Source organism: Cydia splendana, chromosome 11 (genome assembly GCF_910591565.1).
Source record: "Cydia splendana chromosome 11, ilCydSple1.2, whole genome shotgun sequence".
Lineage (NCBI taxonomy): Eukaryota > Metazoa > Arthropoda > Insecta > Lepidoptera > Tortricidae > Cydia > Cydia splendana.
In genome coordinates, this window is record NC_085970.1 from 5,980,140 (window position 1) to 5,994,515 (window position 14,376).

Sequence of the window (14,376 nt, forward strand, 5' to 3'; positions counted from 1 at the left end):
GACGGGCATAGTGACAGGCGATAAAAATGCAACCATGCTGCCACCGCAGGAGACCGGAGGGCTGGCAGCTACTCAGCCAGAGGATAAGCCTGGCCATCCAAAAAAGTAACGCTATCAGCCTTCTGGGCACCATATTTCGAGTCTTTTGAGTGAGCGTGTTAAAATACCCCTCGCCTTCGCCTTCGGCCTTCGTCGCCTTCTTAAATACCTAACTCACTTATGTATTATTAATATTTTTACCTTAGTCCTCATTATGTTACTAGCTAATTAGTATCTTAGTTACTTCCAAACTATCCTTATTAGATATAATTTGTACTAGCTTTCTTCACATAATTATGTGGTAGCGATAGTGCGTAACCTTAGTATGTTTAAGTAGTACCTGTTAGTTTAGTATTATGTTACTACCTGTGAGTTCCTATAAAATTGGCGTCCTGTATCTACTATAATTTTTATGTTAATGTCATAGCTGTTGGATCACCAAATGAAAAAAAAAACATCAATGGCATTCCGTCCGGACTCTTGTTTTTTTTTATCTATTATTAATTAAGGTTATTTTATAATCCTACTTTTTTTTTGTTTTTTTTTTTTGCTAAAAAAATTCATATACAGGGTGTTCCTAGCCATTGGACAAAGCCGAAATGTACATATGCATTTGGGTATTTAGAACCAGTATACAAAGAATCATAACAATCGGTGTAGCGGTTACGAAGAAATTAACAAATTACGATTTTTTTACTTTGGAGCAACCTGTATGTGTTAGTAGCTCCTGAGGTAATAAATAGTATGAAACCTTCTTCGACCGTTTTGATTATCTTTTTTATTTATGACATTACTAAGATTCTGACTTGTGACAAATGTCAACATTGCCGCATATTTTCAAACAAATTGTCAAAAGCACTGCCAATGATTAATACAGTATGTTTCTTTTTGTTGTCGATTATTGGAAATAACTTTTGTTAGATAAATTATTTTTTTATCTTTTGTTCTAATTAAAAAAATATTACCGTTAGAGCATTTCTGAGAAGTAACCCTACGTGGGATTTCAGGGTTTGTCCAATGGCTAAGGTCACGTGTATATACCTTTCCGATACCCGACTGAAAATCTTTACAGAGAAAGTAAACTTCTTACGGTTAGGCAACTGTACATAATGAAAGCGGTTACTCGCACCCATGGACTAATATTTAAAACATCGTTGCATGAGGAATTATTAAAAAGAAGAATTTACCGGGTTCCCCTTCCAAAGAGCAGCTCAGCTTTTGCTAAGCGAGCTCCCTACTGCATGCACCCTTTTATCTATAATGTCATATGCAAACACATAAACATACAAAACAGTGTGCTTCCCAAGTTGAAAGTGGTCCTGGGGAAATGGCTGTTGACTTTGTCATACTGTAAGACAGAGACCCTATTCTCCTCGAGCAAGTAGGATCATACATACAAAAATACATACACAAACACACACACTTATCCACACACTTAATCAATTATACTACAATAAACCCTTCACTACCACCATCCAGATTTTGGTAATTTTAAAGATGTTTGTATTTAGTATTACAATTACAATTCCTTAAGTAGGTACTAGGTGGACTCATATAAACCATAGACATAATATAAGACAGAAGTGTATCAAAAATTTATATACTTAGGAACTCTCTATGGTTCCCAAGATACAGGCTCGGCCTAGTTTGGGGACCACTGTCAATTTGTTTTGATGTAATGTTTTTTGCCTCATTAAATCTTTTTCATCTTTCATCATCTTTTTCATATGGTACAAAAACAAGTCAAAAAACAATAAATAAAAATAACTTAAAATTACAATTAAACTAAATACAAACTATTCTAAAATAAAATAAAACTAAATCTAAAAAAGGCCCCTGTGGCAAGGTCGCCAAGATGCTGGCTGCGTTACCCCGCTGAACTGCCAGACTGAAGCGTTGAGCGAGGTAACTGCCAGCTCTTGGGACCCCAGTTGCGTCCCTGAGTCTCTTTGAAAGGTCTCCAAAGAGACTAGGGCGCCAGGACCCCACAGACCCAGGGTCTCGACGCCGAAAGGAACAAAACAGTATTCGGCGCCGAGACCGCGATACTTCCCAACCTTTGCGTTTTCGGCCGCCACTGCAGCAGCTGCTGCCCTCGCAGAGGTTCCGTGGAGATGTGACGGGGCCAGCGTGTCTGCGCCACGGACGTAGAGAGTAAACTGGATAGTGTACACTGGCCAAAAAGTGTGTCCACATGAGAGGTCAAACCTGAGCCCTCCATCTCTTTCTAATTAGGGTGACCATAAGTCATATGAATGTGGGATATTAGCATAAGATGGAATGTATAGTTTGGCCAGGATCTTTTCTCATTCGTGCATAATCAGAGAGAATCATACTGTATTTTCCCTATGCTAGTATAATTGCCCCAGAAAAGAGATGGATATAGTTTTTTTTCTCTTCTGTAAAACGCTTCACACAACCTTACTTAATTTAGTCGTTATAAAGCTTGTAGTCGTTATAAAAGCTGTTACAGATGGGATGGGCGTATTGGATCGCGATCAATGCGATTATGGTTGATTGTGAGGAAGGTGGTCCGCCGTACGTCCATCGTACGTATTGGGTGAAAACCAGCGTAGTGTCTTACAGACACTGCTTATGCTGAGCGGCATCCTATTTGGTGTATGTTTACTGTATTGTTAACTTTATGTTGTACTTACCGTAATGTAGGTATGTTTTTGTACGCCAAATAAATATTTTCTATTTCTATTTATTTCTATCAAAGACAGCTATAAGAGAGAGCGAGACAGATATCCAGGGTCGGGTAAAACGTTGTAGTTGTACTTGGTAATTCGCAAATCGTATTAATTAAAAACGCTGCCTTCGGTCGTGTTTTAATTTATCACCACTCGTTGCGAATTTAATTCCTACTTTCAACACTTGCAACGCAAATAAATTTATATTATTACTATGCCCACTGGTTATCGATACTAGTCATTTTGTCAAGCCCTAGCGTAGCGTAACAATTTTTGTTTTTACACGAAATTATCTTGATTATTGACTAAAATGATAAAATATTAGCACACGACGAAATAAAAACTTACATTTAACTGTGTAAACCGGCATTCTACACTATTTATGCTCTTCATAATTCATAATTTAACAAAATACCTATCACTATCAATATCATACTCATGGTGTGTTCATATACGTGATGACTTCCCTTTTGCATACTTTAGCTATTCTTTAAGCGTAAGCGTCATCGTAGATCTGTAATTGAAACAAAATTTTCAAATTTGCCGCTTTTGTATACTGACGGAAATGTCGGCCCAACCTATATAGAATCGATTACATATATAATATAAATAGTTAGAATTAACGTTCCAGTAATTAAATATTATGTATAAATATGAGTCTGTAATGTCCAAGGAATGAGATTTAATTTTTGGCAATTATGTAGCTCTCATTACGTGAACCGAATAATTAAACATGCCGAAATAAGTAAGTATATCTTTATTTATTTATTAGTATACTATTTAGGTAAAGTTATTTTTACATTAAGTATGAAATAACAATTTTGTAAGACCGATCCAAATCGTACCGACATCATGGTCACCCTAATCGTCATGAAGTTGGGGATACCAATTAATATTCAAAGTTACTACAATTTCTTACATATTCAATTTACTGTTTTTTTTGTTGCGCACATACTTGGCTTAATCAGTTAATAATATTAACATCATAATAATTAACAAATTACTTAAAAGATATCAGAACTGTAATTGGAATATAGCACTAAAATAGTATAAGAAGGTAATGAATTTCAGTAGTATATTGATATAATTTCTACCACAATGGTATCTTTTTAACATTGGCAGCTTGTGCGAGTGAGACACAGGGCTCGGGTTTTTCTATCTCATGTGGACCGTTTTCTCTAGTCTGGTACGAACAACATTCTGTCTCGGTGATAAGGTTCAAATTAGTATGGCAAAAAAAGTGACAACTCGCTCCAGTTTAAACAATATAACTTCATGGTCTGCGCAGGTTGCATCCCACACTAGCACCCGCCCCATACTCCATGGAATCAAAGACATTCCGTCAGGTCTCTTGCCGTCACTTCTCAATATGCCGGTCGGCTCCAATAGAGCAGGCACATTGACCGATGCAAGAGACCGACGGATGATGTTGTTAAGGGCGGCATGCCTGGAGAAGCGGTCCGCGCTCCTCTGGCAGGAGAGACCGTGGTGACCTAACTGGTATACGTCCGCACCGTAGGGGCAACGATGAGGGGCACACACCGGGATACCTAAACGGAGGCAAATCGAGAGCCGGAGCGTGTTGGGCTCTAAAAAAGTTCCGATTTTAGGAGAAGGATGCGCGCGGAGCCAGTGCTTAGCCTCTCTAGTGCCTACTGCCAAAAGTCTAGCTCTTTCCGCAGCGCCGCCGCACTGGTCGAGAAGGGTAGCTACAGCCAATTTGCACACTGGGTCGTCCCAATTTTTTTGTGACTCTGGATGTTCAGGGGTGTCTTGACCGGGACACGCACGCAGCCACGCATTTTTTGCGTCTTCCAAGCCCGAGACCTCATAGTTTGTGCGAGGGATTTTACCTATGAGACCCAACGAACTGTGGACCGACGACAAAAAAGCTGGCAAAGCTACACCAGACATCCTACGGATGCCTAAGCCACCGTGCCTGATGGGAAGGGACCCTTGACACCAAGACCGGTCACTAAACTTAATGTTAAGGACTCTCTCTAAATTATTTTTAATGAAATCATCTACTCGCGATAAAAGATCTTGATACTTCCACAAAGGACAGCATCGGAGTACGTATATGTTAACTTTGGAATGAAGAGACAAAATTTGATAATAGAGAGTGCAATTCTACTTAAGTTTAGTTTATACCTACGTTTTCATAAAATATTTATATTCATTTTTTTCTTAAAAAATACGTTCTGTAATATTTAAGTATTAATAATACGGTAAAACATATTTATTCAATTATTTTTTGAAATTACACATACATACTTGGAGTACCTGTCATAGGGACCATCATTGTGTCAAGGTTTACCGATAAACAGTAATTTTACCTAACTAACCAATGCCAGAAACAGTTGGCAATATTTGTTAAAGTAATTTTTAATAGGTATTCAAATTGAAGTCAATAACTGTTTCGAATCGTCAGATTAAACGCGCAACTCTTGCGGGTAGCGCGTTGCAACATTATTCACTTACTTATCCGATCAAGAAATTCATCAACTACATTTAAAAACTCGGACGATTCTACACCTTACTGTTATACAATAAGGTTCAAAACCAAACGAGTTTTTAATGTAGTTGATGTGTTTTTGTTTAGCGAGCGAAGTTGCATCCGACACGGCCTTCTGAATAGATGCTTGTTAAAAAGCAATAGTGTGTAAGTATAGGTATTTCATGTCAATCTCAGTGTAAATATGGCGCAAGGAACATTGTAGGTCTCACAGCAGAATATTGGGAGCTTATTCGGCTCGTCAAAGTAGCAGGTTGTCTGTGATGCCCATAACAATAAATGGTTTTTGTTTTAGGTACCCAGCACAATTCCTTTTACAAAATTAAATTTCTTATACTTCGAACAATCTTATCGTGCGTGGTACAGTCAAGTTTAAAAATATGGGTGCATATACCTTACTCAAAAATTCGCTAGCATTAAGAACTATGGGACATATTTTTGAGTATCATGTGTGCACCCATATTTTTACACTTGACTTTAGGACGTCTTGAAACGTCGACTTTGGCAAAATCCCTCCTATCGTTAATGTCAATGTAGGTGTAGGTATTTAAAGAGCAGAGTTTGTTGCCCGTTGCATAACAAATAAAAACTTTTATGTTAAGTGGACGATGCGAATAGGCCCTGCGAAGTACGAATAATGACAAAGGTAGACGTCATGGAGTATAGAGTAAAAGGAGCGAAATTTCTTATGGTAGAACAGGCGTAAAAGTGTCCAGCAGTCAGCTTTAAACAATAGTTCCAAATCTCTCCAGAGTAGCTAAGGACGTAGGCGTTATTGACGGAGTGAAGTGCGCTGTCAATGAATTGATTTTTTTTATCAAATATTCTAGGTATTATAGCGCCATCTATTTAAAGTTTTTGACGGTCACTTTTGGATACATGGAGATTGTTTTCCTTACCTTTACCTTCCATAGCAGACGTAATTTAAAGAGCAGAGTTCGTTGCCCGTCGTATAGCAAATACAAATGAACTTACCTTATCTCCGGGTAACAAATGTTTACCCTTTTTACACTGGCTCCTCATTAAGGGAAGGACGAAAAATAGGGTGACGGGACTGACGGGCGCAAGTTTGTAAAATAAACTATTTCTCCCCAACAATGTACTACCTACCTATGTATACTTGCTTACAAAACATAGGTTAAAACAAACGTTGAATATGACAGAACAGTTGTTATAGAACTAGATAGACAAACAAATTACTTTATTTAATAATTTGATGTGTTATTTGAACGCAGTAATACCGCCATATAAATAAGTAACTTAAATAGAACGCCGCATCCGTAAATAGCATCGGTGTGATAACCGCCTTAGAAAGACTTAACCTTTCACATCCTCCTATCAAAAATGTGGCATTTAACTATATATCAATCTAAACTATCATAAGATTCATAAGTAATACATAATTATTTAAGTTGAATATACAGGGTGTCCCTAGCCATTGGACAAAGCCGAAATGTACATATGCATTAGGGTATTTAGTACCAGTATACAAAGTATCATAACAATACAACAATCAAATAATTAACAAATAACGATTTTTTTTACTTTGGAGCAACCTGTATGTTTTAGTAGCTTCTGAGGTAATAAATAGTAGGTATGGTACCTTCTTCGACCGTTTTGATTATCTTTTTTATTTATGAGATTCATACGATTCTGACTTTTGACAAATGTCATCATTGCCGCACATTTTCAAACAAATTGTCAAAAGCACTGCCAATGATTAATACAGTATGTTTCTTTTTGTTGTCGATTATTGGAAATAACTTTTGTTTGATAATGTATTTTTTATCTTTTGTTCTATGTATTTAAAAAAATATTACCTTTAGAGCATTTCTGCGAAGTAACCCTACGTGGGATTTCAGGGTTTGTCCAATGGCTAAGGTCACCCTATATATGGGAGCAGATCTGCTCCTAAGTCCTAAGCAAATCAAAGGTTAAGAATTATGATGGGTGCTACCGTGATCGGGTGGCTAAGAGCTTATGGCGTTGACCGCGAACGCAGAAGGCGTCGCTTTGAATCAGAGGGTCTACCGCGAACCACGTTCGACGTTTTGCCTCCCTGTCGCACTTGTAAATTTGTACGTAAGTGTGGTTCGCGGTAGGCCCTCAGGTAGCAAAAACGCCAACTCCAAACCGTTTGACCCAGATGGCTGAATTTTTCACAATAGGCTGTTTATATAACGTAAGCAAACATTCAAGAGCGCGCGTTTGCTTTATGCGATAAACGCAGCGTTAACGCATGCGCTAACGGAACGTATGAAATTAAGTACAATGCGCTTACCGCTGCGTTTACCGCGTAAAACAATATATGTCAATGTAATTCAATTTATTTATTTAAAAGACAACATTGGCCCATAATGGTTAGTAACAATTATAATATAGTGTCATTAGATTATCTAATGTAAAATGTAATTTTTCCTACATTCCGGTGATAACATGCATTCAACGCTGCGTTTATCGCATAACACAACCGCGCGCTGTTGGTTAATAGGGAGATGAACGTTTGTATTATACAAGTTTTATTTTAAGCTAGTAAAGTATACTAATGAATAATATTAACGGCACGACACAGAAATAATATTATTTCAGATTAATTTAAATTATTCAAAATACTAACACGCAAAACTGCGAGCAACAGATTTTATAAATATATTTTTTGTGAACTAATAAAGAGATATTTAAATATTCGTCGATTTCGAAGGCAGGCCTTTATTTAATCTATATTATAATGTATTTGTTTAAAAACGTATCACTCACGTAATTAAGGGAAGACCTCTCATGGGGATTTTCTACTTCAAATAACCAATTACGGGACGATGCAAAATAAATGTTAATTTTGTGTTAAACAGAAATGTCGGCATAGGATACCACAAAGCTGAGAAATAAATATAATACCTACAAGAGATGACAGAACAGAACAAGGATCAAAGTCAAAGGGCGTTCTAAAAGTTTTAATCCTGTGTCGAAAGATGGCAGTAAATTTACTATGACTGCAAAATTTACTTTGACAATACGCCTCTATCCTCGTAAGTCCCCGTGTACAAGTACAAATTAAATTCGAGTTCTGAACTCATATAGAAATAAAAGAAAGTTCCAAATTCAAAAGCGTCAAAATTGGCCCGGGTCTTACGAGGTAAATTCTCTTTGATATTACTAAACATATCAGAAATATCTTCAGGGGTAAACCTATGACCGCTTTGAAATGCAACAGATGACACGGTATCAGGGGTCATTGGCATCTCGAGACGCGCGAATCGGTTCACTGGGCACGGCACTCCGTTTCATGCAGCCTTGACGGCGCAGACCGGCAGAGATGCGGCGTTTCAAACGCAGCGTTTTTATGTTAAGGTGCAGTTTATGTTAAGGAGTTCGGTTTAAAGATATTTATTTCTCAAAAAGAATAACAGTAATTCACTTACATGAGAAACGTGCACTTATAAATATAAACTTAAGTATAGACCATGGTATAATAATAACTCCGCCTGGTTCGACAAGGATGACGGTCAGGGCATGAAGTTATCTAGATCCGAATTGTCAAATATGACAGCGCTATCCTGTGTTGTCAGTAGTGTAAACAGAATTACCCGAACGTCTGAAATTTCTGTCGTGAATCGGAAGATATTGCTAACGAATAATGAAAAATGACGTGTTATTGTAAAATTTAAGATAAAATACATATAAATGAAAATTATAAAATTATAAAGAAATATTTTAACTTATTAACCATAGGTATAATGTACCCATGTAACATGTTATGTTGAAATAAAGTGGCAATCTTATTGTGACGTAGGCCCGTGTCACTCTGGGAATAGAAGACCATGTTTTATTAGACCATGGTATAGACTTATACTAGTGAGCGCAGTGATAAAATTGTGCTTAAACTTAACTAGCGAGTGCATTAATAAAATAGCATGTGAACAGGTAGGAATGAAAACATAGCATAGCAGAGTTCAGGCCTACTACCGGGAATATCGAAATTTGCAAATTGCGGGCATCTTTCTCTTTTACTCCAATTAAGACGTAATAAGAGTCCGCAATTTGCGAACTTCGGTTATCGTGGTAGGCCTCCTGATCCTTCTTTGAACGCAGAAGCCTCCCTGTTATTTTACATAAAAAAGTAGGTAATCGTTTATTGCGATCAAAAAAATTTGGTATTTTTAAAAGCAATTTTAATGTTAACAGCTTTTGGGCATAATTAGTTACCAATTTTTTATGGTGCGTTTTACATCTGTTTGTGATTTTTTTTTCTATCGAATGATAATTGTTCAATCATGGGTTTGAATTGATTAAGTTACTATAAGGCCTCAAGATTGCTATTTACGAGTATATATTTTGGCAACCGTATCTAAAAACGTTCGGAGTGCAGGCAGACCGAAAAGGAGATGGCGGGACGACTTGGACGTATTTTGTCTGGATTGGCGGAAAAATACAAAAGACAGGGTTGAGTGGAGGGAGCGAGGGGAGGCCTTTGCCCAGCAGTGGGACACTTAACCAGGCTAACAAAAAAAAAAAAAAAATCTAAAAACGTTTCGATTTTTCAAAAACTCTGCTGGCTGAACCCATTGCACCTTAAGGCAATAAAAAAGGGATCTTTGAACTTAAGTCATTATCAATAAAAGTGACAGCCGGGTGTCATCTATTGGGCATTATCATGTCGAGCACTAGGACATTTACCTTATATCACGAACAAACGGACGAAATAATTAAGTACTAAAAACCCAGTAAAATGCTGAGTGATTTTACTACCCAACGGAAATGCTACACTCCCTTATTCATAAAACTCCCTCTCTAACATCTTCAAACGTCTCTTAAATTTTGTCTCTTTCTAACAAACACAAATGTCAAAATGACAGAAAGTGACAAATGATTATCAACGCATTTAACAGACGTTTATGAAATTCATAACATGAGTAGGTGTTACGTCAATTAATAAATATATTAGTAATATAAAAGTAAACGCCCGTCTACGTAGTAAATCGCCAGAGCTGTCCATTTCACGGAGCCTTCTCGGTCCGATTGAAAGACACAACATGGACATGACAAATAATCTAAGAACAAATTAAATTACTTCCTATGAAAATATACATCAATGTATTTAGAGGTATTTTAATATATTTCAAGTAGACACACTATTTAAATTACAAACCATTCGGCGGGGTTTTTTGGGGTCGATTCAGCTAGAAGGTCGAACCATATTGTTCTACCTTAGGAATGGCCACAAGCCCTCAGGAAATTGTCATATACTAAGAAAGTAAGCTTTGCTATGCTAACGTAAGCTTTGCTATGTTACGCTTGGGCCAGATCGATTTGTATAATACTGTAAGATCGACCTAGTGATGCCTAGCCTAGCCTAGTAGCCTAAATGGCAAAAACGGAACCCTTATAGCTTCGTCATGTCCGTTGGTCCGTCGGCTGCCTCAGTTTCTGTTTTGGCAAAAATGCTATACAGCTCACAGAGCCACTAGTAAACTTTTGACTAAATTAGTACTTTATTAGATTAGGTAGGCATATTAAAAAAAACGAAACGGAGTTACGGCCAATTTTAAATAAAGCACGGCAGTACGGTTTTTTGCAGGATCCAGTTTTCTGTAGTATGCATGCAGGATCCCGCAAACAGAATCCTCGTGTGAAAGTTACTATATTAGCACCTATACTACTAAAACGGGATCCTGCAAAAAACCGTACCCGCAAAAAACTGGGCGTCAGTGGGAAACAGCTCTTAATAAGAGTTGGCTTTAGACACTTGTGCATTGATCGACTATTAGATTTATGTTTTCTTGAAACCAGTTTTTATAAAAATCTGCCACATGCCATACCACAAAGCTGAAATAGAAAGGATAACAGATAAAAAAGTTGTTTATGAAATAAAGGGCATTCCCACATATTTAAAGTTTTCAAAGTTTTTATTGTATGTAAATACATTGACGATTACTCGACATGGTTCGCTCCATATTGATATTGATATTTATTGAAATAAAATTTTACAGCATTACAGCTAAGGGGCGCCAATGCGCTGTAAAATTAAGTAAGTAATAAAAAAGCTATAGGTAAGTACTAAAATTATAAGATAAATATGACAGTAATTAATAAGCTACCTATGTTGATTCGCAAAAACGTAAAACTTGTTTGCCGACCAGAGTCATAAACTTTGTAAAGAATACAAAGTTTATGACTCTGGTCGGCAAACAAGTCGCAGTCAGGAATAAGCGTTGGTGAACTGGAAATGAGTCCCGTTGAAGATGCTGCTCATGATGGAGCGAACCATGTCGAGTAACCGACTTAAAATACGTGAGTAGCCCCGTTCGATATATTTAACATGTCTGTGTCGCACGGAAATTTTTAAAGGATTTTTATCGCAGTCGATCTATTTAAGTACCTACTTAAGATTGTCCAACAGGTGCTACACTTACCTATGCTATCTTGGAAGAAATCTTGAAACCAATACAAAATAATTGGGTTTATGAGTGTCAGATAAACAAAAATACTGAATCCGAATAATAGAGATTCTAAATAACGTCTAAAAACACGGTGAAATTAGCCTTTATTTCTTTCACATTTCAGTTCTCAAAACACGCTTCTCAGATCTTATCCACTTGATTCGACGCACGCGCAGACAGCGCGTCCGATCGTTTTGTAAACAATATAAATAATAGTCGTCACCTTGGCTGCGCTAAGTTAGTACGTCGCGAGCTGCGCTAGTGTACGGATACCATGATACGCGCCATACTTCTCTGTGCCGCCATTGCCACCGCCGCCGCCGGCGGTGACAACATACAAACAGACAATAACAACACCAACAATATCGCCAAACGCGAAATCCTGGAATTTTACCCCGACTGGGTTCCGTTCAAAAACAAACATGGTGATGAACTCGGTGAATTCGTTGACGTTACTAAACCTAAAGCCAAAGTGAAAAAACGACTCGCATTACCAATGAATTTCTTAATAAAAGCCGTTGCCGACGATGAAGATTATCTCGGACAAGGAGAATCTGATTCTGATGAGTATTATGATAAGAAGGACTGGTCGGACTTGCATAGGCCAGTGAATAATGGAAGTGAAACTGTTCCCGAAGAACTACAACAAAAACCACAACAAGAACAACAACAAACCACTAATTCTGATATTGAAGGATTAATTAATATTATCACCAAATCAACTCCCAGTTTAGCAGATGATATCAATAAATCCATAGTTAATCAAGAAGATTTAAATCAAGATGCAGATGAAATACGAGAAAAAAAAGTTTTAGTGGAAGGTGGTACCACGACCACGCCAGAACCAGAATTAAGCAATGTACCAACACGTAGGCCTAATTTACAAGAGTATGCCGACGATGAAGAAGATTCGGAAAAAAATCAGCAACAATCTGAAGAGGAGCCGCAAAAACTATCAGCAGAAGAACAGAAAGAAAATGAAGAAAAGAAGAGAATTATCCTAGACAGTGTTGATCAGTTGAAACTCAGACATGAACAAGAACAAAGAGCCATTTCAGAAAAAAATAAGCAGGACGAATATTATAACGAATTACGTCATAGAACTTTACAGAAAACGAAAGCTCGAAATAGTAAACGATATCATATGAAACCTACTCCTCCTCCAAACTACGATGAATACGAGGACATATCTTGGAAGGATAAATATAAAATAAATGTCGAAAAGAAATCCACTACAGAAGATGCAGTTATTATTGAACCAAGTACGGAACAAACAACGATTAGGACGACGACGTATAAACCAAGAGATTCCGAGCGATCAAAATATTCGTTGTTCAGAAATCCGGACCTTTACAGAGTTGATGATCCTGAAGATGTGAAAAGTCCACCAAAAAAAACCCCAAACACACCACGGCGTTTCTCTTCTAAATACAATAGCGCCGAAAACTCTATAGCCCTAGAGACCACGACAGAAAAAGTAGAGCCGATACTTTATTTCCCTAAACGAAAACTAAAGAAACCGAAGACCATAACCACAACTGAAGCTTCAGATTCTTTCGTAGCAGAAACAGTGGAGGACAAACTAACAAATAAACAAACTACACAACCGATCACGTACGGATACGAACCGATCACGGATATTACTTCTCTTGCCAATGATGATTATAAGACCACAGCTGTTGGCTATGATTACCCTACGACTACAGTGGGTCTGTGGAAAGATGACACGTCCGCTGAAGATAATGGGACCAGCATTGAGAACTTGAACATCGTCCGAGATACCACTCCGCAGTATGACCCGACTGCTGCAGACGCACCGACCGGAACTTCAGGAGAAGTACAGGCGAGCAATAGTGAAACCGTGACTGATGCAGTGCCGGCGTCCAGCGACCACAAGAAGGAAGAAGGACCAAAGGATTACCATGTTGAGAAAGGTTAGTGGCTTATCTAATATTTACTGGATTGGTGTTATTTTATTGCGATGTTGGTAAGCAAGACCGGACACGCTAGAGTCGCACCAAGCTAACTTCAGATGGCATTTATATATAAATAAAAAAAAACAATTGTTTATTTCAGACCATCAGATTATTGTTAATTTCTATGTAAATTCATTGTTATATGTTCGTTCGTTGTTGTTATTCGATGTTATTGTTATTTTCGTTTATAATCGCATTCACTCACTTTGCTCTGTCAGTCGGGGCAAAGTTTGTTTAAACGGACTCTGGTCTACTAGCAGGCCAATTCGAGTTGTAGTAATTAGATCGGTATCAAATTGGAAACAGTTCGAATAACTAAAACCCGAATTGGAATGTAGGACTAGACCACCAACGCTTCGAGTACGCATTACGTACTAGATTAGGGGTCACCAAATGGCGGACCGCGGTCCGGATCCGTACCGCCGACCTATTTTATTTTTTATAAACTCAAGTAGAAACGGACCGCGATGGTCATTTTATTTTATAAACCGGACCCCTGAAGATGATATGTTTGTCAAAATATATGACGAAAAGCTGCGAACACGTCATATTACAGCTAGATTAGACGCTAAAACAGCGTAAATTACTGCTATTTCATTTAAAATTAGTGTGTGAGGTTTATTGGGAGAGATCCCATAAAAGGGATAAGCACGCCTTTGTTGTATTTCATTAAACCTATAGCTGTGTTTCTCGTGTTTTTCTTTTTGGAACGTTGG

General features: G+C 37.7%; 1 protein-coding gene across 1 annotated transcript in view; it reads left to right on the plus strand.

The window, feature by feature from the left end:
- The first annotated feature begins 11,801 nt into the window (after positions 1 to 11,801).
- Positions 11,802 to 14,376, plus strand: part of LOC134794769 (probable serine/threonine-protein kinase kinX) — a 50,945-nt gene continuing 48,370 nt past the window's right edge. Inside the window, exon 1 of the mRNA XM_063766552.1 lies at positions 11,802 to 13,618. Coding sequence (XP_063622622.1) covers positions 11,959 to 13,618 — 1,660 coding nt within the window. The 5' untranslated portion in view covers positions 11,802 to 11,958. The remainder of the gene's footprint in view (positions 13,619 to 14,376) is intronic.